General features: G+C 46.5%; 1 protein-coding gene across 1 annotated transcript in view; it reads right to left on the bottom strand.

The window, feature by feature from the left end:
• Positions 1–733: 733 nt before the first annotated feature.
• LOC119457381 (uncharacterized) overlaps positions 734–27,517 on the bottom strand; it is a 52,224-nt gene continuing 25,440 nt past the window's right edge. Inside the window, exons 3-4 of the mRNA XM_037718970.2 lie at positions 26,283–26,378; positions 734–1,024 (exon numbers count right to left, since the gene is read on the bottom strand). Coding sequence (XP_037574898.2) covers positions 860–1,024; positions 26,283–26,378 — 261 coding nt within the window. The 3' untranslated portion in view covers positions 734–859. The remainder of the gene's footprint in view (positions 1,025–26,282; positions 26,379–27,517) is intronic.

The following is a 27,517-nucleotide window of genomic DNA, read 5'->3' as shown; positions in this document are numbered from 1 at the left end:
ACGGACTTGGTACACGTCGTGTATCTCAAGGCGTATCGTGCCCCGGACACCCCTTAAATCCTTGTGTTTGCTAGTTTTCTTTCACGTAGTTTTTGTTCACCTGCACCGAGTCGGTGCTTTCGCCACCGGAGTGTAGTGTTATGAGCCAGTTGTCCTGCGGGTATAGAAAGTGATGCTGAAGTGTAGAGCGGGCAAGAGGAGGACGACGTGAGGTCTATCGTCCGGCATTTTTGTTGTTGCTGCCCCACTTTTAGCCTCCTTGTACATACTGTAAATAAACCCATTTTCTGTAGATCTCCCCGTAACAGTATAGAGCTCCAATGGAGGTTGTAGTGGCATAAAAATTTATGAGAAATTTGTGGTTGAGGGCCGCTACAGTTTGACATGTTTCCTGTATGATGCAACGTTCTCATGCGCTAAAAAGATTTTGATGATTAATATAACGTAGCGTCTTGCAGATCACACATACATAGGTTTGCCGATTGAACGTAGAGGTGGAGATTGCAGGAAGAGTAGCTCAAATTCACGTGTGGATCGCGCGTGTCTAGGAAAATATCAGTGGTTAGGGAAGCCGGAAAGCTTTATAGACATCACCAAAGTTCTCACTAAAATATAGTGCGGGAATTTAGTCCGAGATCGCACATTTTAAAGCCTTTCATTGTGCCCTTTTTCTGACCACACTGTCGTGCTGAAGAAGCAAGGAGACAGAACAACCTATATTTGAAATCTCTTAACGGTAAATAAACTTTAATTATTCATTATGTGTATGGGCAGACATATCATTGTCATATATTATACCTTCAGGCACTTTTGCAGCAGCGCGAAGCGTTGCGGAAGGTGGGCCTTGCAATGCCTGACACTAATTCAATGAACTCCTTGCTGGGACAATTGACCGCCTATGCCTTTTCGGAAGTGGCACTCTAGCTCGTCGAAATTCGTTCTTGTTAAAATCTTCGCAGTCAATCCAGTCCAGGAAGGGGCCCTTCTTCTTCTCGATGACAAATGCTTGGCATTTTCCGGATGGCTGCACAATACAAATCAAACACATATTGACCGTCATCAAACAGGAACTTCTCCCTGCCTTTTGCCAAATGACCCATTCCCGTGTGTAGGTATGTACAATGGCTGTATTTATGGCACATGTGTAGGTGGAAGTGTTGCCTGTTGAAAGTTCATGCACAGTTCTGGAAAAGCCAGTTCCGGGTGATTTCCAGTCGATATCCTCAGGGAGACATAAAGCCTTCTGTAGTGGGATTAGTGGACTGTAGTAAAACGTCGCATGAACCAACAAGAAGTTTGTACCTGCATGAAAGCACTATTTTTGTGTGGTTAAAAACAAAAAGAAACCAAAGAGCGTGTAAAAAGTTCCATTTGAATAATGGGGTTTTATATGACAAAACCACGGCCTGATTATGAGGCACGCCGTAGTGGGGGACTCCGAAATAATTTGGAACACCTGGGGTTCTTTAACGTGCACCTAAATCTAAGTTCACAGGAGGTCTCGCATTTCCTCTCATCGAAATGAGGCCGCCGTGGCCGGGATTCGATCCCGCGACATCGTGCTTAGCAGCCGAACACCATAGCCACAAAGCAATTACGGCTGGTAAGAGCGTGTAGCAAATTACTGTTTTACCAAAGAGTCATTGCTGGCACTACAGTCGTCTCAGAGCCTTATAAACTACTTGCGTAAACGTCTGTTGGTTTGTGTTATCTATTGAACACTCCAGCATTACGCAAGGTTGTTTTGGGGAAACGTCCTTGCGTCAGAAAGGTTTTGCAGTGATATAACGCTGTTCTCCATGTATGACTGCCAAGAGTTCTGTTATGTTTTTCTTTTTAAGTCACCAGAAGCAAATAAAATTTTATGAATCCTTGCTTTAATACACCGAAATCAATGTAGTCTCGGGTGTTTTCATGCATACTGCGCCTCTTATGGGCTCAACTCTAAGAGATTGTTTACAACGATCGCTCAGATATCTGTGAAAGCTTTCGCGCAATTAGTGATATCTTTGATGCAAGCCTCAGTACGGAGCACGACGTACCAACTGGTGTGCTCCTAAGCTTGGATGACAATGCTGGAAATTATTGTCGTCAGCCCCGCTGATATATTCTTTGGTCGCTAATATGCTTGTGATGACAGCTATGATTAGGAAATCGAAACGGGCTGCCGATAATTACCATTAGTTTATGATAGCAGAAAATCAACGTTCGTCGGTAACGACGGAATGGCTTGGTCCTTGCAGCCGGTAGGCACGAAACATGCGCAGCTGGTTGAACTTACTCTCCTTATTTTTGAAGCGCGCCACACTGTTTATCTCGTCGCTTTACAGATGCACATATACGTTTCACGGGCAATCGTACGCTGAGGTGCAATTTGACATGTTATCTGCGTGTCTCATTTTTTCGTAAAACACCCTCTGTAGAAAACGGTATAAAAATGTTATGCTTTACGGTTCTTTCTCCAAGGTCATACATTGGAATATGTCGACAATTTCATCTATGCCTCATTACAAGGAACGGCCGAGTCACCGACGAATCAACTAAAGTAAAATTCATATCCTTTTGATTATATTCTCTCAAAGAGAAAGCGTGTACCTTTTTGTCAAAAAGAAGTCGATTGGGCTGGCTCACTGGACAAGAAAAATACACAACAACGTCACTCACGCCCGAGCAGCTTGCGGTGAAAAACCTGCCCAGCTGCCTTCAATTTACAAAACAACGCTAGTAGCGAAGTCTGCCATATAATTACTGCCCATCTAGCGACCTGTATCGGTTTCATCCGACTTCGCCTTTATCCGAAAGCAAGACAAGCTAGCTTGTCTGAAAGCGGTGACTGTTGGGTCAATTGGTGCATCACGTAGTGTCGTTGAGCGGAATAAGAGCAGGAAGAAACAATGTGGACAGGGCAGAAGCGTCTGCCCTGTCCACATCGTCTCTTGTAGCCTTATTCCGCTATACGTCTTTACACACTGAGCTGTCTCTTTCGCTAAAGCGTTTGCGACAACCGTAAGCAATGGTAGGCAGCCGTTTTATTGCACGCGCACTTGTTCTGGAGCCAAGGACAATGAAATGCACCTCGCGCGGAGTCACGTGACAACTGCAGTCCAGCAGATGCCGAGAACGGAGAGGAAAAGTGCGGAGACGAGAGAACTGCGTATAAACGGCTCGGTAGTAGCAAATCGCAACGGAAGACGCTACTTTTATTAAAAGGAAATTCGGGCTAAAACACGAATTCTAGATCGTGCTCGTCGCATTGCGTCTCCCACTCCCCGTACACTTTTCCCCCTTCCCCATTCTTCGTATGAGGCCAAAGACCCATCCCATTGATAAAGCTATATTCAACCAATCAATTCCATAAGCGGTTTTCTTTTGTAGAGTCTTGGCATACACACACAGAGGCATGAGCATGCATACGAAGGCTCCCTAGTATCTCTCTCCTAAAACCCCTTGATAATTTGTCTCTCCGACCATGCTGCGCCCTCTATTGCAAGCCAACTAAAGCAAAATGATTGCAGCAAGGCCTCTGAGATGTGGTGGAGCGCGAGGCTGGCACCACCCAAATTCGGAGGCCAGGATTTATTGAGCCGCGTCGGCAACAGAGTACGCCCCACGGTGGTAGAATATAAATCAAGGGGGTTTAGTAGAATGGGAGAGGTGGCTGAACGGCACCGCTTCGCCATTGCTCCAAGTGTTTAACGACCGCCGCTTTGCGCAAAGTGGCAGCATACGCAGTTCGACATCACCGAGGCCACTCATCCGCTTCGCCCTTATACACAGTCGCAGACTTCGCCAGCAGTTGAATTGTATTTCTACGTCTCGGCCGTTTAAGAAGGAACTTCACTCATATTGTCATTCACTGGAGAGGTGTTAAATGGCGCTAAATAATTTCCGCTGCTTGAAACTAGCATGTTGCTAGTGTGTGTAAACCCACACTAGCAACATGCTAGTGTGGGTTTACACCTGCAGCGTGCCTCCAGGCCCGGTGTTTGCGCTTGGTTGTTTACTTATATGTATTTATTAACGAAATAGCATTAAAGGCCCCGCGTCGCAAAAAAATCTGGTGTCGGCGCCGACCGTCGTTTGGCGAAAAATCATTCCGAACCGCAACCACGCAGGCTCTCCCGTAAACACTAAATACTGTTCGTACCACCAAAGTTGCTCAGGCTTTGTCTTACATTCTTTACAAAGTTATTCTTCGGAATGTTGAGAATGACAGCCCACAAACAAATGTAAAAAAAAAACACAAAGAGCGCATGCCTTTTATGTTAAAACATCTTCCCAGTGCAGGGTAGCAAACTCGATATTTTCATTCCGGTTAACCTCCCTGCCTTTCGCCTCTCATTTATCTCTCTCTCTTCTCAAACAGAAATATTAAACGTATATCGTTTAAAAAAATATCGGTCCACGCAAGAGGCCACATTTCTACAAGAAAGCGCGCCTTCGTGCTTAGCGGCGTTTCCCGGTAAACATTATGGTTACATAAGCTGCAGTAGTCGGGAAGCGTGAGAAGCAGTCAAGGATCTTTGAATGCTGTCGCGTTCCACTCTTAAAGGCGAGCTTAAGCTCCCTCCAGATTTTTTACTTGTTTTGTACTGAAGAAGAACGAGCAGTATGCACTGCTTCAAGAAAGACGACGACGACGAGTTGGTCGAAGCCGTGTGCCTGTGTTGCCTGCGCTGTGTAACCTCTCGCTGCAGTGCTCTACGCTCTAATTAATTAAACTAGAGTGCCTCTCTGCATTTGGTGGACGTGCTGGGCCCTTTACCGACCTGGAACTCGGCAGCCGGACGCTCCCTCCCGTTGCTGCCATGCCTGAGGACGCCGAGCATCCCGATCCTCCACAGGCATCGCTTGTTGTCTGCTCCGATGCTCTACGCCACTGCGATCCTCCTGCCTTCAGTGGCGCCGACGATCATGACGTGGAGGATTGGCTCTCCTCATACGCCCGAGTAAGTGCGCATAACAAATGGGATGACAAGGATAAACTGACTAACGTCATCTTCTATCTTTCTGGAGTCGCTCATCTCTGATTCCGGAATCATGAATCTGACCTTACCACCTGGACTGCTTTTACTAATTATTTCAAAGAGGTCTTCGGTCGCCCTGCTGTGCGAAAGCTTCGTGCGGAACAACGCTTCCGTGGTCGCGCTCAGCAAAAGGGTGAAAACTTCACCAGCTACATTGAAGATGTCGTTGACCTTTGTGGGCGCATTAACCCCACTATGCCAGAAAGTGAAAAGATAAAGAATGTCATGGAAGGCGTCGAAGATGATGCCTTCCAGATGCTCTTGGCGAAAAATCCTCGAACGGTTGACGAGGTGATCACCCTGTGCCAGAGCTACGACGAGCTCCGCAAACAACGCCTCACTAGGCGCCGAGCTGCCGCGCCGGACGACACGATTTCGGCCCTCACCGACATTTTCAATGCTATTTTTCATAATACAGATTGGTCCTATGGATTAAACTTTACCGTTTTTAAAAAGTCTATGGTCGAAATAAATGGCTTTTTTATATGGAGTGTACGAATTTGACCTTTCATGTTCATGATCACAGTTCTTCGCAACTGACTAGAAATTTTAGTATTAACGTGTAGAAATCACCACAATATTTATAATGTTACTATTAGTATGAACGTTACTATTATTATTATTATTATTATTATTATTATTATAAGTCAGGGAAGAAAGATAATATTGAAAACTATCGGCCAATTTCTATCTTACCGGTTATTGCTCAGGTCTTAGAAAAATTTCTTCTCCACACTATGTCTTCTTTTCTTAACAAATTTTCTATCCTCACCGATCGCCAGTTTGGTTTTGTTTCTGGGCGCGGTACTGTTGCACTGCTTGAAGAATTTGCAGACGACCTGTTCTCGGCATTCGATCAGAATCTTTTCACGTGTGCTCTCTTCTTAGACGTAGCGAAAGCGTTTGACACCCTGAACCACCAAACCTTGTTAAGTAAACTGAATTTTTTGGGATTTCGTGGACCCTTTTACAACATTCTAAAAATTACTTGAGCAACCGATTTCAAGTGGTCGCTACTGATGATAAGGGCGTTTCAGTTCTAAGTTGTCGCTGAATGCGGGTGTACCGCAGGGGTCAATTTTATCGCCATTGTTGTTTAACATCTTCGTTAATTACTTTCCTTTGGCGATTTCCAAATGTTCTGTGTTCCAGTATGCTGACGACACTGTGTTACTAGCAAAACATCTAACAAAATTTCAACTGAAATGTTGCAAAATGACGTGTACAATGCGATGCTTTGGTTCAGTAACAATGGAATGGCTGTCAATGCCCAAAAAACACAACTGGTATGTTTTCGCTCTCCACTCAAGACTACTGTGATTAACTTGCCTCTCTACTTACATAAGTCTAACTGTGTTCCTTGTAAGTGTACTCCTATTCCATACGTAGATTGTGTTAAATATCTTGGAATATTTTTCGATAGCAACTTATCATGGCAACATCACTTATCACTCATTTGTTCAAAACTGAGGTCAGTCGCTTGGCTGATGTTTAATATGAAAGTATTGTGCCTCTCTCTGTAAAAAAAATTGATTGTGCATGCATTGGGTTATAGTGTATTGAGATATGGTATTACGGTCTTCGGATCCTGTTCGGATCGTTGGAGATGCAGGGTAGACAGGATTATAAAAAATATCCTTATAAATGTTGCCTACAAATCCCAAACAGTAACAGCTGCAAATATCTTCCGTGAACTTGGTCTGCCTAATTTTCATTCTTTGCTCGTTGAAACAGTTGTCATAAAACACTTTTGGACTTCCACTTTCAAACAAAAAAATACCTCCACAAGGGAACTTCGTAAACACGTCCGCTATATGGTTCCTCGTTCATCCACAAAGTATGGTGCGGCCAGACGCTGTGCATATGTGCCGGATATTTTTAACAAGTTACCGAATGAAATTTTTAACGCTACTTCAAAAAGCATGCTGAAAGAACTATTGAAGGAGTCATGGTGAAACTAACTTCCACAACGCTTTAGCATCATAATTTTTACTGCTTCAACTTCTGTTTCACGTAGAATAACCAAATGTTATCTTATTTTTTTCTGGTCATTTTTTTTCTTTGTCTTTCTGTCTCATCAACATCTTTTTATTTACCGTTTGTATTATGTTCATGGCACGGTCCTACAAGCCAATTGAGGCTTAGACCGGCCTGTTTGTGTTGCTCTGTATTTTTTTGGTGAATAAACATTATTATTATTATTATTATTATTATTATTATTATTATTATTATTATTATTATTATTATTATTATTATTATTATTATTATTATTATAAGTCGGCGGCAGCAATTCAGTCGGCGGCAATTCTTTGCCTCAGCCTGACGTTTGTCTCTGCCCATGCACCACAGAGGAATGCGGAGAGGCATGCGCCGCCAAGCCCGGCTCGTTCAGCAATCATCTGTCAGCATCCTAGAGCGATAACCGCAAGACTTCCATCCACACTGCGGTATTAAGCCTGCACAAGCAAGACCACCTCCCCATCGACTAGCCAGGGCACCTGAGGACGGCTGTTCGTCTCAGCATTGCCTTTAAAAGACCGGACTGATTTCTAACTTTCTGCAGTCGGCGGCAATTGTTTGCCACAGCCTAACGTTTGTCTCTGCCCAGGTGTATTGTACTGTTTGCTTTCGGCGTGCCGCCGACTGCAATGGAGGGTTTTGTATTGTGGGTATTAGGGCTGTGTACCTTCTTGTTGCTGCGCTGTGCCATCGTCGTCCTGTGCAATTTGCTCTGATAATATTCCTTATGACAGCCGTTTTATGTGTTGCAAAGACTGTAAGAAACCCTCTCATTTGGGCTCATCGTCTTCTGGAATTTCAGAAACAACGTTTATCACGATGAGTGCAACTAAACGCGACGTAGGGAAGTGTCATCATTGCCGACAAGGAAAAAACCAGTCTGCGGCTCCAGACTCATCTGCTACAGATGAACTTGCAGCTCTGTAAAGCCAGATAGAAGCTATAAATTATTAAAATAAACTGGACGGTCTCTCTTCCATTAGACTTGATCTCAATTCGCTGATAACGCTTCCTGCTAAAATCGATAAACTTTTGGGGTTGACGTCAACTGTGGACAAGCTCCAGTCTTCCGTGAGCGCGATACAGAATTTTATGACATTCATGTCATATTGTTGCATTATCTGCGTCGTGTCGAAATTCTCCATTGACGCTCCCAACGAACCAGAACTTACTTGATGTCCACGTCGACGGTGTCCCTTTGACGGTATTAATAGATACTCGAGCCCAGGAGTCCATAATGAGTAATAGCCTCCGTCGTCGACTGAAGCAGGTTCTCACGCCTGCTGCTACACGAGCCGTACGCGTCACTGATGGCAGCACTGTTGCCGTCATTGGAATCTGTATTTCCCGCATAAGTATCACCGACCGCCACGTTCCAGTTCTTTTTACAGTGCTGACCAATTGTCCCCATGACGGAATCCTCGGACTCAACTTTCTTACATCGCATTCACCTTTGATCGACTGTCCCTTTGCCTCGAGCTTCCCCTACTCGCCCATATTCAGGCCGAACTGCCAAACAACTTTAGTACGACCGCCTTCGTCCGCCGGTCGCCTAAAGCCTTGACTTTAGTCGATTTGCTATCATCTTTCCCTGTGCCCGATGGTGATTACGTCGCCACACCCGTTCCTGATGTCCTTTTGCTGCGCAATATCACTGTGCCCCACTACGTCGTAGCCGTCGCCGATAACCGGACATGCCTACCCGTCGTCAATTTTGGCCTGACAAAGCAAGTTCTACCTCAAGGCATATCGGTTACAACGCTGCGTGCTGTAGGAGATGACCACGTCACGAGTTTTCAGCAGACGTCTGCTCCGATTCTTCACCATGTCCACACTATGCTATTTGCCCTGACGAATCATTTAGTCCCATGATTGCTGCGGACCTACTTCCTGATCAACCAGCAGCTGTGTCGCCTTTTGGTTTCCTACCACAACATCTTCGACCTCAACAATCGACAACTGGGCCAGACTTCAGTTGTTAAGCATCACATTAATACTGCTGATGCCAATCCTATTCATCGCCAGCCATATCGAGTTTCTGCTTCAGAGCGTAAGGTTATTCAAATGAAGTAAACAAGATGCTTGCCTAAGGTATTGTTGAACCCTCGTCGAGCCCTTGGACGTCGCCCATTGTGCTTGTTAAAAAGAAAGATTGTACGCGTCGTTTCTGCGTAGATTATCGTCATCTAAACCGAATTATCAAGAAAGAAGTCTACGCCTTGCCTCGCGTTGAGAACGCCCTCTATTGTCTCCACGGTGCCAACTGCTGTTCATCAGTAGACCATCGGTCTGGTTCTCAGTGAGATTCGATATCAAGCTCGAAGTGCGGCTAGCCATTGAACACAAACATATAATTTCAATGAGGCTTCCCTTCTCGCTGTGCTTACTGTGTAATCTATAAGCTGGGCAAGCGTTCTTCAGTTTTCATAGAGTGAATGTTATGCCCGAGCCGGTGTTATATCAGGTATGAAGCATTGTGGCTTATTTCTGTGTTTTATTGCGATAGCAATTATATGGACACTTCAACCGGATTTCTGCCGTCGCCGTCGTCGTCGCCGTGAGGTTCCCTATAGATAAAATCTTCGCCGCGCGCCGTATGCCCGAGCGGAAGCGTGCAGGGACGCACGCTATCACGGCGAGCGAACGCACTCAATCACCCACGCGCAAGCAAGGAAGCGGGATGCCAGCGCCGGAGGGAACGCGGGGGGGGGGGCACTTCTGCTCTGCCAACAACCGCGCTCGTCGCTCGCTCGCTCGCTCGCCCGCACCGTCTCTTATCTCCCCACGGCTCTGACCTTTATGCGCCGTGCATTCGCCGCTCAGTTTCCGTTGGCGCGATAGACCGCACGTACCTTCGCCCGCGGCGGCGTATGTGCTTGCTGTCAGCGTTTTGACAGTCGTTGTCTGCAGTCATTCAGTATGATCTGTTCATGTTTGTTTGTGCGCGCTCACACCACGCTTGTTCATTCAGTTAGTAATGGTCGGGCCACATTTTCCAACGCACGCTACACATGCAATGCTGCCCGGATCGGCAGTGCAGCACTACAGGTGTGTCCCTTCGCACGCGCTGCCCACGGGAAGCGCTTCTCATCAACACCACCGTTTCATACGCGCCTTCTCGTGGTCATCGAGTCTCTCTTCATGTCGGTCTACTTACGCCGCAGCACACCTGCTTATTAATCAGGTCATTTTTACTACAATTCATATTGCCACCAAAGCCGCTCACCTTACTTCGTATGACATTGCTGTTTGCTATCGCATTCATTGCTTCGCCCTTAGGGCGAAACTGTGACATTTTTTTGTTTCACACTGTCGTGAGCGCAAATTCAGGAAAAAATGAATTCTCATTGCATTTGCTAATGTTTATTCTCTGTCATGCTTTCATAGCTGTTACTGCACGTCGTCTGGATGTACTGTTGAAGATACAATTCATTTTTATATACTGTTCAAGCCATTGATTTCAACCAGCACTGGGTGTACAGCTTAAGGAACATGACAACTCGGTTAGTTATTTTGCGTGAGAAATACTTTTAGACATGAGTCAAGCAGATCTCAAATTCCATTTTAAAGTAGTTTTGTAGCTAATATGTGCTACCAAATGAGAGAAGCACTCCGGGATAGTTGGTAATCCATTACTCAAGTATTATTGTGCAACAAAAAGACACGGACAGGAGAGAAGAACACACACACCAAGCGCAAACTTTCAAGTAAAATTATTGTGCCACTGAAACAGTTTATATGTGTGAAGTAGTATAGACTGCGCATGCGCTTACATGAACTAAGAAGGATTGCGCATTCGTGTAACATAGTTACGAGTCAAGTGATGCCGCCTCCAAGAAACTTAGTTCATTTCTGTGAGAGCCAGTGAAGGGAAACTAACACATTTATCACCCCCATTTTTGAATCATCTGCGCTTTAGGTATTTCACGGATAAGCGGCGTCCTGCCACGGGACACAATCGTGCACTCGTCCTCGATAGGTTTGCTGCCGTGATCGCGACAATGAATCGCCAAGAACCCACCGGTGCCATTTTTTACGTTACTGCGGTGTTCGCGGAGCCGATCATTGAGGCAACGCCCAGTTTGCCCGAAATATTGCTTCCCACATGAAAGCGGGAGGTTGTACACCACAGGGAAATACACTCGACGAACTTTTATTGCGATAGCAATTATATGGACACTTCAACCGGATTTCTGCCGTCGCCGTCGTCGTCGCCGTGAGGTTCCCTATAGATAAAATCTTCGCCGCGCGCCGTATGCCCGAGCGGAAGCGTGCAGGGACGCGCGCTATCACGGAGAGCGAACGCACTAAATCACCCAAGCGCAAGCAAGGAAGCGGGAAGCCAGCGCCGGAGGGAGCGCGGGGGGGGGGGGGGGGGGCGCACTTCTACTCCGCCAGCAACCGCGCTCGTCCTTCGCTCGCCCGCACAGTCTCTTATCTCCACACGGCTCTGACCTTTATTCGCCGTGCATTCGCCGCTCAGTTTCCGTTGAAGCGATAGACCGCACGGAGCTTCGCCCGCTGCGCGGCGTATGCGCTCGCTGCCAGCGTTTTGACAGTCGTTGGCTGCAGTCATTCAGTGTGATCTCTTCATGTTTGTTTGTGCGCGCTCACACCACGCTTGTTCATTCAGTTAGTAATAGTCGGGCCACATTTTCCAACGCACGCTACACATGCAATGCTGCCCAGATCGGCAGTGCAGCACTACAGTTGTGTCCCTTCGCACGCGCTGCCCACGGTAAGCGCTTCTCACCAACACCACCGTTTCACACGCGCCTTCTCGTGGTCATCGAGTCTCTCTTCATGTCGGTCTACTTACGCCGCAGCACACCTGCTTAATTAATCAGCTCATGTTTACTACAATTCATTTTGCTACCAAAGCCGCTCACCTTACTTGCTGTGTTGCTATCGCATGCATTGCTTCGCCCTTACGGCGAAACTGTGACATTTTTTTCGGTGATGTTTAATGCACTTATATGCGGGACGGCATTTTGATCCGTCAACTTGCAAAGCTTGCCGAGCTTGTTGGGAGCAGAAAACACAACTCTTACATTTGCCCCTTGGGCCATTTTTTTTTCAAGTTATGGGATATCCCGCGCATGTAGGGTGCAGCACATACTTTGTGACGTTTGCCGGGAGGGAAATTGGCAACTGGTTTCGGTGTTATGGGTCGCGCTTCTCTTAAAATGCGTTGCGCGACAGACGCCTGCATCAGCTTGGGATATCCAGCCAAGGACAAACGTCGACTTTGCTTCTCAAAACTTGTGTCCACTACATGGCAGCAAGACTTGCTAGGGGCATTCTTGAAACACAAACTGATAATAGCTCGCTTCACAAGCTTAGAATGTGCGGACGTATATGGCAGAAGTGGCACAAGTTTTGAGAAGCAAACTCGACGTTTGTTCTTGGCTGGATACCCAAGCTAATGCAGGTGTCTGTCGCGGAACGCATTTTAAGAGAAGCGCGACCCAGCACGCTGAAATCAGTTGTCGATGTCCCTCCCGGCAAACGCCCCAAAGTAAGTGTTGTATTTTACATACACGGGATATCCCATAACTTCAAAAAGATGGCCCAAAGGGCAAATGTAAGAGTTCTTTTCCTGCTCCCAACAAGCTCGGCAAACTTTGCATGTTGACGGATCCAAATGCCGTCCCGCCCGATAAGTCATCTAAACATCACCGAAAAAAGTTCGAGTGTGTTCACCGTAGGGTATACAACATCCCGCTTTCATGTGGGAAGCAATATTTCGGGCAAACTGGGCGTTCCCTCAATGATCGGCTCCGCGAACACCGCAATAATGTAAAAAATGGCACTGGTGGGTTCTTGGCGATTCATTGTCGCGATCACGGCTGCAAACCTATCGAGGACGATTGCACGATTGTGTCCCCTGGTAGGACGCAGCTTATCCGTGAAATAACTGAAGCGCAGATGATTGAAAAATTGGGTGATAAATGTGTTAGTTTCCTTTGACTGGCTCTCACAGAAAAAGAACTAAGTTCCTTAGAGGCGGCATCACTTGACTCGTACCTATGTTACACGAATGCGCAATCCTTTTTTTAGTTCATGTAAGCGCATGCGCAGTCTATACTGCTTCACACACATAAACTGATTCAGTGGCACAATAATTTTGGTTGAAAGTTTGCGTTTGGTGTGTGTGTGTTCTTCTCTCCCGTCCGTGTCTTTTTGACACGGACGGGAGAGACCCTTGACGATTGCCTTTTTCCAAAGGGGAGCGCTGCAAGACGTGACCAGGCCCATCGAGCCTTGCTAAGTTTTCTGAAGGACACTGACTTGGCCTCCCGTTTATAGACATTATTTGTATTTTGTTTTGTTTTTATTTTTTTTATTTGTTCTGTCCGTGTCTCCGTCATTTCTTTATTTCCTCTTTTCTTTTCTCATATTTTCATTTCCTCTATTCCCTCCTCCTATAGGAGTAGGCAGGCGTTGTGCCCCTCTCGGTGGCAGTTGTCAGCTTGCTCCCTCCTTAATCCATTTGTGTCCTTGTGTGTATATGTGTACAAATCAAATAATAATAATAATGTCTTTTTGTTGCGCAATAATACTTGAGTAACGTGCTACCAAGTATTCCGCCTTCATTTCTAGGCGAAGCAGGGTCCTTAAGATCCTAATGCTGTTTTTAATAATGCGTAGTTCTCATTTTTTACGGTCCCGACCGTTGACCTGCCACCGCAAGAAATAAATTCAAACTATACTTCAGTATACACATCTATGAATTCCAATATTTCGGAATGTAATCTATTTAGGCGCTGTGAAGTGCGCAAGCATGCAGTTCCCAATAATGGGCAAAAATTTCGTACCATATACCGAATGGCTAAATCATGGAATATCAAGCACATGCTAAGATGTTATTGAGCATAGTGCCCTTTTTCATTAGGTCGTCCTTACAACTTACACATAACTAAGAGGCGAGAATGTATGTGGACGTTTTATGAAGCAATTTCTATTTCTTTTATTCCGCAGAACCAAGGTTTACGTACAGGCTCTGCTCAGTCGGTCAACATAACGGGGTTATATAAGCCAGTGTACTGGTACTTTCATTCACGCAAATATATATGCGCATTTATTTCTGCTGACATATCGACCGACCAAGCAGGAGCAGCAGCAGTAGCCATGCGAAACCAAGGAGGGTAAGCATCGCCTAAAATTTTGAGCAAATTGTATTCATAACAATAGGACTTGTAGTTTCATTTGCAGTATCTTAAGCATCAGACCGATGGTATTTAAAAAAATGTTGCCAACAATGACTTATGTCAGTGAACAGGTAGCGCGCGGGGCACGCTGTCATTACTCCTCTTAAATTTGACGGACTTGGGCAAAGCTCCCAATAGATGGCAGCAAGTTTGCCACTCTGAGCAATTTTAGTCTTCCCTGAAAATTATTCTCTAAAACAGCAATAGCCCTTTTGCTCTACACATAGAGCAGCTGCCGTGACCTTCGCTTCTCCCACGAGAATAAGCACTCGCCCTCCGCGGCTAGTGAGATGCTCCCACAAGAGTTATTGCTCCAGAGAAAGCTCACGCGCACAGCTGGCCTCGGCGCCATGAAGCGTCGGCGCTCTTTATAGGACCGACAAAATGAAATCGAAATAAAATGCCAATTTCTACGAAGGGATCCTTCAAAGCAGCCCATGGGCGGGAAGCGCATCAAGCGAATTTGCATTCCCCGTTTGGCGTCACCCGGCTATGACGCATAGCGATGCCGTTTGAAACCTACACAATCATTGCGCCAGAAATGCTCACCAAACCTTTTTAGTTCCCATTATTAACCGCGCAGAGGTTAAAGTAAGGGATATTTCTGGGTGTGTGCAATTATGATTGTAAATACTGACGCCGCTACGCCTTGCCCAAAGTGCGCCCTATTTTCAAATTTCGTGACCTTCTGTCGCATATCTGTACACGCGTACTCTCGTGATATCGTTTCCCTTTCTGTCACGCAGCCCATGTGTGTATATAATCGCAGGCTGCAAGGTTGCGGTGTGCATTTTGTCTTTTGTATTCCTTGGCTGTCATTCTGCCACGGTAAGTTGCCGCCATGCAATAAAGCATGTTTTAAGTACAGTCTGCCTCTTCGTTCACGGAAGCCCCGGAACATGACACCTTCCACGCATTTGGAATGCTCTTATAATTCATCCTGTGGCAAAAATCTATCTCAGATTAATGGAGCTGGCTGTTTTATTAAAGAAGTTAATTTATTGAGCTGAAATTTACGACAGAAAAATAACAGAAAAGTTAGGCCCAGTTAATAGACAATAGGGAACGGGTGTGTAATATATCGTCATATTGGATATTTTAAATTCGTTGCCTAATGAAAGCGGCTGACCTAAGATATATGCTGACGGCCGGCAACATACAGTAACCAAGTTCAGGTTCACAGAACCCCGAGAAATATTGGCTGAATAGGTTGTGTAAAAACGCCGCATCGCATTTTATCATTGTTTTGTCTTCTATCAATGCCTATACTCTGAGCTATTAACACTCTTGACGATATACGTTCATTATGGTAGAACACAGTGATAATATTTTTTGTGCACCGAAGCTCGTGTGCAGCCCGTGGTGCTTGTATGAATAGCAATCGAATCATTCCGTGCCAAAAGTGCGGCCTTCGAGAATATGGCTCGCCATCTTGCGAACCCCGAGCGTTCCATTTGGAGAGTTTGAAAAGCAAGTAAAAATGGGGAAACATGGCATAGTGTTTGAGCCATACCATTTTGCTAGCATTGAGTGAAGGTGATAACCCATCAGGTGTGCGGTTATATTACTCTTTAAGGCGCGCGATGGGAACGGAATGCTCAACTTCGTAACAAGTGCAGTGTGTTGTGTCAATAGATGACTTACTGCACGAAAAAAAAAAAGGCATGCAGATCCGATGCACATTATCACTGAGCTTTCATGAGCAGGTCAAACAGAACGTCCCGTAGCCTGCCGTAACGATCATCAGCCGCGGTGGCATAGTTTTCAGACCAGAGGTAACCATTAATCAGGGACAATATTCTAAAGTGCTGAATTTGGTGGGGATGTCTACTTCGCGAGATTCGCCTGAGGTGCTCGCAGGAGGGACGACTATTCTCCGAGAAGTAGGCACAAAAAACTTTGCTTTAAAAAATTCACCGACGATTAGGATACTCCCCAACACGAAATTTGAGCGCATCTTATGAGTTTTACCTGTTTTCATGTCGCGTGTCAATGATTTGTATTGTCATTATATAGGTACACGGTTTATATTAGCAATAGAAGGCAGTGAGTAGGGTGCTTTGTTTCTATATAGACGACGCGCGATACTTTGCCGCCATGTCGTAGCTATCGTCGCTGCAGAGCTCGTTTTGCGCGGAACTACGCTTTTCTTTTCACGCTTTCGTTCCACCAACGACGAGAGCGGCCCTTCGTCGCGGGGACAACACCCAAGGGAGCGTCACACCGAGCCTTCCTTGTAGCCGCTTGCCATAGCCGCTTGCAAGAGCAGTGATTCCCGTCACACACGCAGGTACCGCGGACTGACATCAGCAGCTGACGCCGCGGAGGCGCGTTGCGCAGCCCCCCTCTAAAGCACCTTGATGTTAGAAAGTAGCGACACTCTCCCCCCCCCCGCGCGTGCTTTCCTCCTCAATTCTCCTCGGATTTCTCCCCCTCACCGGGCCGGCGCGGCACTGAACCCTCCAGTAGCTCGCTGCAGTCGCATTAGAATCAATGCGCGCCCTTGTTTATTCGGCCCTTTGAAGCGTTGTATGGGAATTTATCCCTTGTGAAACTGTCATGATGAAAGTACGTTTCCGATAGAACGTCGTGCCATTTTTTTAGGACGCTTCGATAAATACAAGCGGAAGCGCTCCGAAAAAATGAGTACCAAGCAGTGGCTGAGCTGTTTACCTCTACGTCGCCACTTGGGTTGTCCGTAACGCGGAGGTGTATTGGGTGCATACAATATAAGCAGCGTAGAGTATAAACGAGGATTCGGTTCACAATCTTCGCTCTTAAAAGGCTCAGAGAAGGTAACCAAGAAGAAATGTGATAGTTTACTTAAAGTGAATTCGCCCAAATGAGTGGGCCAAAAGCCTTTGTACCAATGCCACTGTGCGAAATACGTGCTGTGTTTGTGAAACAGCCAACATAGAACTTTACACACGCGCCTGTATTCCGTCACTATGAAACGACGAGAAATTACATTCCATCACCTCTGGGAGTAACCAAAGTCTCTCTTTCAAAAAAAAAAGGCTGATTGCTTACACGGAAACTGCTAAGACTGGCACTTGATAATTAACTTAGACTTCAAGATGTCAAGTTTATCAGAATTGAGGGAGATTATCAGAAGCGCGTGGCTTGTACTTAATGAGCATGCGCGAATAATACATAATACCACTTATCTACCTATATATTGCGGTTCATGCCTTCGCAACATAAAGTACATAAAGAAAAAAAATTCTCGCAGTATTGAAACTTTGCAAAGATACAATAAGCACGCAATAAGAGTAAAATAGTTCCTTGGCTTCACAAGTATCAGGCGCAAGGATCACACGCACACACACACGCGCGCACACACATACATGCACACACATACACGCACACACGCACGCACATACACAAACACGCACACACACACACGCACACAACTACAAATATGAGTTACAGGCATTAACTCACAAATTACATACATTTGAAAACTAACGCACGCGCGAAAACACAAAAAGCTTTGTCACAGCTCGAAGAGTCAACGAAAATTTCAGCCGACTCACTTTAAAAAAAAAGTATATGCACAGTTATCAGTGCTCTGTATTAAACTGAACGAAGAGTCCGGCTATGCGAAGAGCATTAAAATCTCCATGCAACTTCATCCACAAATATGAGGAAAGCTGCAGCATTCACCTCGCAAAGAACGGCGTGCTTAGAAGGGGCGAAATCCCTTCTCCCGATGTTATGGAGCCACTGCTTCCGACGCACGACATTCCGTTCACCTCGGGGGATATAAAATAAGGTTTGGCCTTTTTCTTTCCTGCTGCTGCATTGAAACGCGCAGCAGCAAGGCATTTTCACGGAGAACGAATCTCAGATTCCTACGAATGGATGGAAAAACTTGGGAAACACACGTTCGGAGCGGCAGGGCGACCACCACTTGGACTGCTCATGGCGAGCGGGAGAAACTAAAGGCGCGCGAAAGCAAGTTTCGCGCTGTTTTCGTGACGTCAGGGTCACCTGACGGGGTAGTCTTGAGCGCCGCAGTCATTCAGCGTGGCGGATGCGCTGCCTCCGCGAAAGAGGGGGAGAAAAAGAGGAGGTTGACCACGCCGGCGAGGGTGTTGCGGCGTAGATCAAAGCGTGTCGCTACTTTCTAACATCAAGGGGTTTTACCCGCCTCACGTCACCCAGCACCATTCGGATGCGCAGTTGAGATCACCCACGCAGCTGCGGATGCCGTGGCAGCCGGCAATTCAGCGCATGCGCAGGCAGTTTCTCCTCTGCTTCTCCTCCACGTAGCGCCTTATGCTTTCATTGTAGTCTCCTCCTCCACTTTCCTCCTACCGCACTCTTCTTTCATCTCCGACGACGCTCCGCATTCGCTGTCATCGTTCGCTGTGCTCGTTCGCTCGGTTACGAGGTGCGACGCCGAGGAACACCGACGCTCAACGCACGAGCGGGTGCCTAAGCGCTGCGCTCTAAAAAAAAGTACGGACGGCGGTACTGCCTAACACTGCTCTCACTTTGTCCCTTTTAATAGATGAGTGCAATTGACTACGAATGGGGTCTCAGTACATTAGTTGCTAGTATTTGAGTCCGTGTAATGAATGTTTGCTACATTAAACGATGCGTCTGTGCGAGGTTAGTTTTCAAAGCTACTCATGTTCTATATAAAATAGCCTTCCGGGCTTCACTGGTTCAGTATGCAGTGCATAGCGGACGATGGGAGCAAGGCTTCCTTTCTTTATTTTCTTTCCTTATTGATGTATTCAGGAGAATATAAGAATTGTCATAGGGGCACGGATAAAGGCAAAACATTGCCATACTGGGTCGTGCCAGCCATACAGCAGCAGCAGCCGCAGCAGTATGACAGTATACAGAACATTTTAAAGACACAAATGAAAATCAAATAATATACGTACATTGACCAGACTGATCGCGCAATTCAGAAGAAGGAAAAGAGAGAAAAAAGGCAGGCAAGTACAACTTTATACATCTTAGGAGCATTTCAAGCACAAAAATCGTGACTGGTTGCTACTCATGTTTTGCAACGCTGGAGGGACGACCTGTCTGAGAGCTCAGGAGGCTGAATCGACAACGCAACGGAGAGCGCGGATTTTCAAACACACTGCGACCACTGCAAAACAATAACAGACATACACAGAGAATACGGTAGCAGCAATGAAGTGTCCCGTCATCTTGAAAATACTGTTATTTGAAGCTACAGGTCATACACGCTGGTCAAAATCATTATCAAAAAAGAGGACATATTTTCAATAAATCGTAAACGACGGGATTAGCCTTCGAGCAGCGATTATTGAAGCCAAACGCTGCACATTTATCCATCGGTGTCAAATCAGCATGGATGGCCTTGTAGTTCAATGCGCAAGTTAAGCAATCCGATGAGATTGCTTACTCAGACGAGAGAGGCTTTTCAGTCTCTCGGCCACCCACCCATGGCAGCACGCGATGTTGGCGGCGCCTTCCAATCGAGCAATAAGTAGCGTGGAAACGATGGAACACAAAGTTAGAAGGGAATTATAAAACCTGTCTAAAGCACCAGTTCAACGTGAAGACACTTTCTCAGTGGCGTAGGGCAAAGTGTTCACTAGAACCACAGCCAAAGCAGTTGCGCGAAGCATTCGGGCGTCGGCGTCAGCAAACCAGTTTAAGCTGAAAATACGGCTATGGCTCTACATAGTATCCTATGGATAGTAAATTCTCATGCTGCACTTTCTGTCATTACACTAAAGAGTAGTCATGATTCTTCCACTACACGGTACATTTAGAGATCAGCCTGTGATCGTCACAGTGGCGTTTAATGTGATGGCATTATTTTGATGGCATTATTTTGATGGCAAATAGGAACTTATTTTACAATGCCGACACCACAAGCCATCGCAGCGGAGGGCTACTAGGGCACTGCTACAGTTTTGAAGGGCAGCAGACTTGGACAAGCGGCTTTAGCCTGAACAGATGTTTATAGTGCTGCAAGTGCTACTGTTCTGTGCGGTGACAGTATGCGGTGACAGTGACCAACTGTGATTCTGTATACGTATATGTGCACCTTTCTTTCTTTAGCTCTACTATCCTGTCACTTCCCCCCCCCTTCCCTCTCTCCCTAGCGTAGGGCAGCAAACCGGATCATCCGATCTGGTTAACCTCCCTGCCTTTCCCCTATCTGCTATCTCTCTCTCTCTTTTGGGCGGCAACTTTTGTGCCAATGGGTATGTGCCACTCTTCAACAAGGCTCTATGACAGTCACTCGGGCACTGTGTATGTGCTATCGGGTATGCAAATGCCTCATGGTGGCGCCGCCAGAAACCAGAGCATATCCAGAAGAAAGCACGAGAGGGGATCCCGGTGGCAATGATCGTATCGTAAAGGACGCTTATCACCTGTTCGCACACTTGGACAGTCATCGTAGATGAGGTCTGCCGAAATTTTCTTTTGGACATTACATTTGATGCCGTGAGACGCAATCGAAACAAAGTGATCTTGAGTGTTGAGACCACTTGGCACAGTCAAAGTAACGCGAAGAAGTCGTCGTACAACGGAAAAACTTTTAGACAACACAAATGCCACCGGAAGAATTGGAAATTCCTAGACACTGCTAAGTGCCTGTCACCTAACCTGATGACGCACGCATTTGTCATGTAGCAGCAGACACGTGCTGTCTACACAACAGCATTCTCCGCTGGCAAGACGGGCATACAAAACAAAGCCATTTAGTGAGCCCCCCACGATAGTGCCTCTACCGCTTGTCTTTACAGTACCGGCCCATTTATTGCTAGTGTAGGGTTTCATCGAAGCTTGTCGTAAATACTTAGAACATAATACGAACACCGGTAAAGCGAAGGAACAACGTCAAGCAGTGCGCGTGAAGCAACTTTGCTGACTCTGCATCATAATGAGCACTGTAACACGGTACGCACTTTGTCATTTTTGCCAGTTGTCTCTTGAAAGAAGCAAACACAAAAACAAATTGGGCTTATCATGATCGTCGTTGCGGAGAAATAGGGGCATGGTGTAAGCTTACAGCTTACAACATGCTCATCCTCAACGACGACAATGATTGTTCCAATTACTAGCTCACAATTTCTGATTGTAGTGAAACATGGGTGTTTGCTGTGGAATATTGGACAACTCCTTAGCGCGAGGGATGTTCCAAGTGGGCAGAGGGTCCTTACATGCAACACCTCATTTACAGACGTATGAAAATCGAGAAATGTATGTCTGGTAGGGGACCATTGCGAGTTTGAACTCAAATAAAACCTCAAGTCTCTACACTCCCACTGAGTCATTTCCTGTAAGTATACTAATAACTTTACAGCCCTGGAAGAGGTTAAGGCGAAATAATTCAATCCGTCTCTAGTAGTGCCTAGTTGGGCACCCATTGTGTAGGCTTCGAAAAATGGTCGTGAGGCGGTGTTCCTGATATCTGACGTGGGAAACATTCAATCATCTGGCTTGTTGTCAGCATCAAGCAAGATATATGGCAAACACCAGAAGCTAGAGACTGGAGAGATGCGACGAATTCAGTTTTGTCAAACGCTTCTAATAGCTGCGCATGGAAATGGACCCCACAGGACGGATGGTCGGCCAAACGGAACCACCAGAAGCTTTCCGATAATCATCAGGCTGCAAGGAAAATGATAAAAGAGAGTTATAGCTGAGCGGGTTTACGGGCCGGCGGGTGAGCATAGACGCCGCTGCGCCTGTGCGGTACGCTGGTGCGACCAGTGTGTTTACGAGTAGGCCCTTCGCTCCGCTAGTTTCGCTCTCCAGCGGTGCGCGTGCAGCGGACCAGCGTTTTGGCGAAACAAACATCGCGACCACCCGCAAGAACAGCGGCATGTCGTCGGCGTCCTATTCAAACGCGGCGCTGGCTCGCCTGCAGGCGAAAAAGCTTCGGGGGTGTTTCACCACTGAGGAGGTCCGCTGTATACTGTGAGAGGTTTCAGCAACGAGGCCGTTTGCGCCGATTCGAAGTGGATGACCGCGATCGAGATCCTGAAGCCACGCTTGGCCGCGAGCTGACGCTAACTCCAACCTTGCTCGACAGGTGACGCAGAAAAGCGCTCAGCTCAACCATGCGAGGGATCCCTGAGCTAAATGTCTTCTTTCGTGTGGCGCTTCGCTGCCGTCTCCGCTCGTTCCGCTGGCCCGTAAACCCGCTCAGCTATAACTCTCTAAAAAGGATGGTGACAGGGCCTAGTTGGTTGTTCTGTGCGATCTGTGCAGCTAACTGAAGCGGATATTTATATTGTGCCTAATGTACCTTGAAAACCTGTGATCTGTTACAAGCAATGTTACGAATTGCGTAAGCAATATTGATGTTTTCCTTTTTTGTTTTCTAGCTTTTCTTTCGTTATTTTTATACTTACATTATGATCTGACCATTTCCCTTTGTAGTGTAAAGCCTCTAAAATGAGTGACCTTTATAAGGAAGGACTGATTATGTCCTAGCCAGATTTCAATCTTTCATGTGCATTGTGAGCGCCTCTACAACAAAGACCACTACAGTCGATTTGCCAGTACAAAGAGGAAATTTAACCGTCTCAGCGGCAGCGTTGTTGCATTATATACAACAAACTCGACGTATGTAGGCGCCGCCACAACCCTTTGCAGACGCTACTGAGCTGCGTTGTTCGCTAACGGCAGCGCTAGCGATACACTTGATGAACAAGCATGTCAGCGAGAGTGTCGCAGTTGCGCTGTACTGCTCTAGGAAGCCCTGAAACCGTACGCTGCTTGTTGTAACACAGCAGCGGGCGCAACGTCTGATAAATACGTTGCCATAATGACGACATGATGCTGCGATTGTAACGGACGACCGCAGACCTGTTCAAACACATGAATAGGGACGAGAAGGCGAAAATTAGCAACAAAGGTAACATGATAAATAGGCTCAAATGAACCTGACTTTTGGCAGTAAGGAGGTGACAGTCACATTCGCCGCTCTGCTTCATCATCCCCTTGTTTGGCGGCGGAGCATGCATGTAACCTCGCTAGAACAAGGATGGTTGCAGTTGTGCATTTTGTCAGACTCATTGTTCTGAAAATATAAGCGACTTATTTCAGTAAGTCTCGTTACAATTCCTGTTAAAGACATGTTTTATTGTGTTGAGAGTGCTTAGCCGGCTCTATTATGAGTGGCACTGTCCGCGATCTTTACAACTATGCGATATGTTAAAAAAAATGCAGGTCCCACGCACTTCATTGTAAAGGCTTTTCACGGTATATATAAGTGACCTGGCACTAGCTGTAAGTTGGAGAAGCATTCGTTTGTCCGTGTTTCTTGTCACCATCTTTTCATGCGCAGCTCAAAAAGAATGCATGAAGCTTCGAACATCGCCCGCAACGAAACGAGAGCTGCCGGTAAGCAATAGGCAAATTTTTCCCAAGTTCCCACAGTGGCAGCTGTTTTGAATTCGCAGGTAACCATGGGAAAATACTTCTCAGACCAAAAAAAGACAGCGCGTGATGCAGACGTACAGCATGCATTGAGTGCTTCACAAATCTGCCTATAGCATTGGACTTTAGCAGTTTCTTTCATTTTTTTTTCACATTATCTTGCTTTGATATGCTAAATTATTACATACCTTTTCGTCAGAATTCAATACCGAATTACTTGCGCTCCTGGAGTATTATATCAAGCATACCAGGGGCCGTATTTTGTAACAATTCGCTTCAGAACCGGTACAATCTGGCTGTTACCTCACTCGGAGAAGGAGTGGAACGTGGCGTCGCGAGGGGGACCAATCATCGAGGGGCCGTTCTGCGGGAACGCGTAATACCATTTGCGGCTCCAATAGGATGCTGTTTCGCCGGGGCTGAGCTTCTTAGGGCACACGATCGCTGTAAGAGTTCCGTCCACACATCCCACAGCTTCGGGATTCTTGAGCGGTCAAGAGAACCACCCATGACTGCGGCTTTCTCTTGCGCCGTGGAGGGTAATCTCGCTCATCCTTTTTCTGTACCTACAACTTGAATGGCCTTGGCAACGGCTCTAATGATGCGACTGACTGACGGTTCCGACAGCGCAATCCCTTCGCCATTACCGAGGCACTACTGAAAATTCCCAAGGGCAAAAAAAAGAAAAGAAAACAAAAGTCGCAGTTCCGCCAGAAAGGCGAAGCATCGATTGCGAGAGCAAATTAGTTGACAGCTGTACAAAGTAAGGATAGTAGTTTTATCAGCATTATAAACTTGTAAACTTAGGCATACTAACTAAATTACCAAGCATTGTGCCACGCGCGAACAAGCAAACATGAACGTATCTCACTCGATGACCGCGGAAACTGGCTGGGAATACGCTGGAGCGAGTCAGCGCAGCAGCGAGTGAATTGAGCCTTGTGCCGGCGTTCGCATAAACGCGATCTTAGCCGCGAAAACACAGGGAGGGCAGACTGCCCTGCCGTACATGGCTCTCAACATACAGCCGCGCGGGCGAGCACATGCGCGGCAGAACGCCCCCCCCCTCCCCCCTCTCCCTCCCCCCGAAGCCTTCCAGCCCGGCGGGAGCGCGCGGCCGCAGTAAGGCGCAATCCCTCCACCTCCCTACCCTCCCACCGGAGCTTTGTGCGCGATTGCAAAGTTGCGCTTCCTTCCCGCTTCCCGCCCTTGTGTGCGCGAGCCGTGATTGCCGGCTCACAGCCGCATGCTTTCACTCGCACATACAGCGTACGGTGGGCGGCGACCATTTTATCGCCCGTGGATTTTATACGGAACCTCATGGCGACGACGACGGCGATGCCGGAATTTCGCCTAGAGTGTCCATATAATTGCTATCCTAAATAAAATGAAAACACCTCAGCGCGTAAGGCACTTTCATCACAGTGTCAACACCACTAACATTGGGGATGCGAGATATTCTTCTAGATCCTCGCAAATATATCGCGCAGTTTCGTTGGAGAGCCTAAAGTGCCTCCGAAACTCTTCCTGGCCCATCACGAACGCGTCGCGTCGTTTCCGCTCGTCGCATTGACGTCGTTGTCTTTAGCAGGCGCTCGCTAGCGGTACAACCAAGGGAGCCGCCATTGCCGTCTCGTCAGCAAGCACACGACCAGCTGGCGGCCACGGTTGTCTTGGAAACCCTCGCAACTACGCTCGCGAGCGCACGCGACCCTCCAGCGAACCACTTCTCAGCGGTTCCGGTCGTTACAGACGACGGGTTAACTTTGCAGATGATTGACAACCTGTGTGACGACAACAACATTTGTGGTTACGCCTACCAGGAATGACGACAGCCAAGCGTCGTCCAATCGCGTCCGTGAAAGTGAACCGATTCCCAGTCGAATCCATTACAGAATACGGCCCCAGGGTGTGTTTTCACCTATTTATGCGCGGTACATGCTAACTGCAGGTTACACACAATAATATGTATTTCTACATACATAATTCGTAGAAATAGATAAGATGCCTTAGTCGTCATTTGCCGTATTTTAACAACGAGCTGTTTAAGCTCGCCGTAATGTGTCAACCGCGACCAGAAAATGTGGGCCGATCCTGGCGGTGGTGCAGAAAGCGTCCAAGCGCAATGGCACATACCCATGTGAACTAGCGAAGCTGGCCTGGCTAAGTCTAGCTAAGCATGGTTGAGACTAGTTAAGCTTAGTCAGTCATCGATAACCAACCGATAGCTAATCAATAGCTAATCGATAATCGATCAATAATCAAGAAATTCCGGAAAATGATGGGGATGACATGGTAGTGCTTAGTCTAGCCAAAATATGGGTCCTTGAGATAGTCAATCAATAGGTAATCAATAATCAATAAAGATCAATAAATTTCGAAAACGCATAACCTGTAAGGAGAGGACGACCTAGGTGCCGATCAGCTCCGCTGTTTCTTTAGCTTTGCGCCACTAGTGCAAGCTTCGATAATTTTTTTATTGATGTTATTGACTCTTGGCAAAGCATATTGATTGATAGTGTGTATGCAATACCTTGACGTGGAATATTTCTTTCTTTTTTGAGAGCTAGTAGAGAACAAAACCTAATGTTCCGTTATATTTTAACAAATAATGCTGATATTCTTGTCTTACCTTTGTGCTCGTAGCCACACAAAGTTCAGGTTCAAAAACTTTCGTCACTGGACAGCGCGTCGGGGTATACAAAAATGTCAGTTTGTAGTGATGACCCTAGGTTGAAGGAGAAAATAGAAATGTTTATAATTAATAATTTATTAGTAAGGTTACAATCATATTTAGGTACCAGCCGTAGCGTCCTAACTGATTCGCTAGTTCATTATACGGCGTGGGCAGAGCACGAAAAACGTGGAGAACGTGGAGAGACCGAAACAGAGTGCCATGTGTAGCGCCATGTGTTGGTTTTTCGCGCGCTACCTAGTCCAAACCATTAGAGGCCAACAGCGAGATAGCTTTAATTTGACTGAATTCTTTTAAACCAGCAGTACCCACTTTCCAAGCAATCGTAGCAAGTTTTAGGGCTGTTAATTGCCTATTTTTCGTGTTATCAGCCTTTAGGTAGCTCCTAAGCAAACGACGCGTGCACCAGGTGATTAAATGATACGCAGAAAATTCGTGTACGCAGCCGCCGAAGTCTTCAGTACATCGCAAGATGCCGCCTAGTCCCGAAGGTCCCGCCTGCTTCGGAAGCTTCTGGGCCGTGCGTAACTTGTGAATGGCGGTAATGGCGCTCTCTTTTTCAGCGTTGTAATCAAGAACGTATATTTTAGCCATCTTTTTGTGACGCACTTGCACTTGTTTAAAACTGCAAATTTGGCGAGGTGGCTGCTTTGTATCTACGCTATTTGAAGCAGACATTTTAACCCTGTCAGAAACTGTGTTGCAGCTCGTCATTTACGTAGAAATAGCATCGGCGCTCGCAAAAAATCTCTCGCGCTAGATAATAACGGCTTATGTTGGCCTGAGAGAACCTTAGCCACCATTTTGACAGTATCACCAGGTTAATTTCATAAAGTCACTACTATGAATTGCACATGACGTCAATACAAGACGTTTCTCAAGTATATACGCCAGGAACGTTTCGGAAGCTTACGCTGAAAATTTTCGCAGCAAATCGGAAACATTGGTGAGAGATATTTTTTAAGAAAGGAAAATAGGAAAACGCCTGTAACAGAAACAGAATTAAATGCTTAGCCCCTGCGAAGTTGTGGAGCTTCTCTATGATCTTCAAGGAGGGCCGGTGTTTAAAAAAATTGCCCGCCAATCCATCCTGTGAAGGTGGTTGGAAAGCGAAGCTTTTTACGCCACCCTCACGGTGACTGCGGCGCACTTGATATTTCACACACTACAAC

The sequence above is a fragment of the Dermacentor silvarum genome, chromosome 7 (genome assembly GCF_013339745.2).
Source record: "Dermacentor silvarum isolate Dsil-2018 chromosome 7, BIME_Dsil_1.4, whole genome shotgun sequence".
NCBI classification, from domain to species: Eukaryota; Metazoa; Arthropoda; class Arachnida; order Ixodida; family Ixodidae; genus Dermacentor; species Dermacentor silvarum.
Note: the sequence above shows the minus strand (reverse complement) of the source record. Positions and strands in the feature narration are given on the sequence as shown.